At 39.1% G+C, this 2,557-nt stretch overlaps 1 protein-coding gene across 1 annotated transcript in view; it reads left to right on the top strand.

The window, feature by feature from the left end:
* Positions 1-799: 799 nt before the first annotated feature.
* LOC104397001 (protein tilB homolog) overlaps positions 800-2,557 on the top strand; it is a 5,351-nt gene continuing 3,593 nt past the window's right edge. The window contains exons 1-3 of the mRNA XM_010006917.1: positions 800-853; positions 1,410-1,503; positions 2,043-2,161. Coding sequence (XP_010005219.1) covers positions 800-853; positions 1,410-1,503; positions 2,043-2,161 — 267 coding nt within the window. The remainder of the gene's footprint in view (positions 854-1,409; positions 1,504-2,042; positions 2,162-2,557) is intronic.

The raw sequence follows: 2,557 nt of genomic DNA, 5'->3' as shown, positions 1-2,557 counted from the left end.
CCAAGTTAAGATTATTTATTTTTAAGTATTCCATGGTAAATTTCTAAATTGCAGCTGCCAGTTTGTAAATTATTGAATCTCTCTAAGCACAACTGGAGAAATTGCATCATTTGGGGTATATAAAATGTACTGCTGAATGTGTTCTTAGTCAACGAACTGGCAAAACACAGAAGCACATAACTAAGTCTCTACTGAGCAAAGTTCAACTCCTACCAACCTTGATATTCTACTGAAACATACTCAAGGGATCAAAATAAATATGCAGCTGAGATACTTTTTCATACAGCCTGGATCCATAAAAGCAGGGTGGAAGAGGATTATGCTGCTGAACAAGTTCAGTTTATAATTTTCTCCGAGTTTTTCTAACAAACTGCCAGTAAGTTCCTCTTGCTAATGTTTGGATGTATCTGTGAAAGCCTCGTGTGTGTGAGTAAACAGTCCCCTAAGGGACTGCAGGGGATTGCCCAGCCTCTGGTTTCATCTGAGGAGCATGTGGTTATTGTCTGGTGGGGAGTCCTATCCCTGGTTACACTGTATCTTCTGTTATTATTTTGCATTTCTCTGAACAAAATCAATTGCTGCTTTAACATCTCCTCTCTAGTTCCTCAGGTCTGACAAGCAACGAAAAATTCTGTAAAACATATTCATCCTGCTGCTCCATCCTGGGAGTGCTAGGAAAGGTAACAATACAGATATTCTGTGTCTGTGAGAAAACCTCTCTCCAATATTTGAGCCACTTCATAGAAATAAGCCAGAACAGGCTGTGATAAACTACCCCTAAACTGTGAATCCCCACAGCATGTACCAGCTTCTGGCTGTGTACAGCTCAGCTCTAACTGAAGAGATGACTCAGGTGCATGCTCCATCTCCCCACCTCCTCAACCCCCCTAGCATGGTTTCCAGTGAAAGAAATGTCAGAATTTTGAGCAGATGACCACGCTGCTTTGCTTTGTCAGGTTGTCCCTCTGCAGACAATCATGGTGCTGTGTCTGTTGGGCATGACACAAATCACACCCACTCCTCCCGCTGCAGATGAAGTTAGAGGCTTTGTTCCTTGCTCCCTCCTGGGACACTGATTCCCTGGAAATTGTAGAACATGTTTTAATGGAAAGAGAGAATGGGCAAAAATCTCACATTCTCAACTGCAGTGGCAGTGTTTCTGTGTTTAGGTTTCTTGCCTCTGTTGCATTCAGGGTGTGTGGTATGTAAGTCTGTCTGGAAATGTGTTTGCATGAAATACACAAATGCATGACACTGTATCTTCACTTCCATACATCATTTTGCTGTTCACCAGATGGTATGAAGGCAGAAAACATTGTAAACATGTATGAATCTTCTATTGCAATAAGGCCAAAAATGTGAGAAAATACAGTGCCTTCACTGATTCCTTTTATTTTGCCCTTTTTAAGCTTCCTTCTGATTCTTTAAAGTATCTCAGCTGGTGTGACATAGAGGACCATGATGTTCGAGGAAATCAGCTTCATTGTCCACGAGTGAGAGAAGGTAATTTCAAAAAGGCACATTCACATGTAAGGATTTACTCTATTTATCCAAGCAGTATGTCCTTAAATGTTATGAGATTAAATCTGTCTGCCTATTAATCCCAGTTCCATCTGTTGTCAGTGAACTGAGAGCTACAAACCTATTCCTTTCTCAGGAGAATTAAAGGATAACTACATAGCCCTTATACAAATTCATAGCATGTGAAAGAATATATAGAATGAGTATTTTAGAACACAGGTGCTTATGCTTAACCATTTAGCTTTTATTCAGAGCTGTACAAGAAATGTCATTTACCAACTATGTACCAAATCATCACAACCTTAGATTGCTGAATTATGGGCCCAGAAATGGTAGAAAAATCTTCACATTAATTTATCTCTTAGAAACCTGGAAACTTATGCACCTAAAATATTATATGTATTTCTTCATTTCAGGTATCTTCCCAGCCATATATATAATCTTTGAGTGAGTAAATAAGTGCCAGTTTCATATCACATTCACTATTTTACATCTCTCTTTTTTTTTTTTTTTCTGAGCAGGGCCTACAGAAGAAGAGCTATTTTTCAGAGGAGAAGAACATATTTTGAAAAAAAGAAAACAAGTAACTGAGACAGAGAAGTGGCAAAAGAAACTGCAAGAGAACTGGGAAAACTGTGCTGTAAAACTTTCTCATTAACATTTTGTACTGCAGTAGTAAATAAGCCAAATAATAATGTGCTGGCTGCTCATTGCAGCTGGCAGTTTTAAAGCTCAGGTTTGCACCAGGACATTGTAAAGCAGAAGTTTTTACAAGCTGGGAGAAACACTAGAATATACCATCATTTGGGTTCTGACCCAAAAGAGTAAACTCCCGTTTTGTGATAGGCCTTCATTTGTGCTCAAACATGTAAGAACTAGTGACATTCTTTTCCTGCTTGGTGGCTTCCTCAAAAATTGATGATAAATGCCTGGTTAGAGAATTGAGTCGTTGCATTTTATCTCTTTCACTGTCTTCTCATGCCAGGCTGAACTGTTCTTATGACTGGAGGTACAACATTATTGCTGGTTTGATCAG

Source organism: Chaetura pelagica, unplaced genomic scaffold, assembly GCF_000747805.2.
Source record: "Chaetura pelagica isolate M959 unplaced genomic scaffold, ChaPel_1.0 scaffold341, whole genome shotgun sequence".
Lineage (NCBI taxonomy): Eukaryota > Metazoa > Chordata > Aves > Apodiformes > Apodidae > Chaetura > Chaetura pelagica.
The sequence above is the reverse complement of the archived record's forward strand: the minus strand, read 5'-3'. Positions and strand labels throughout refer to the sequence as shown.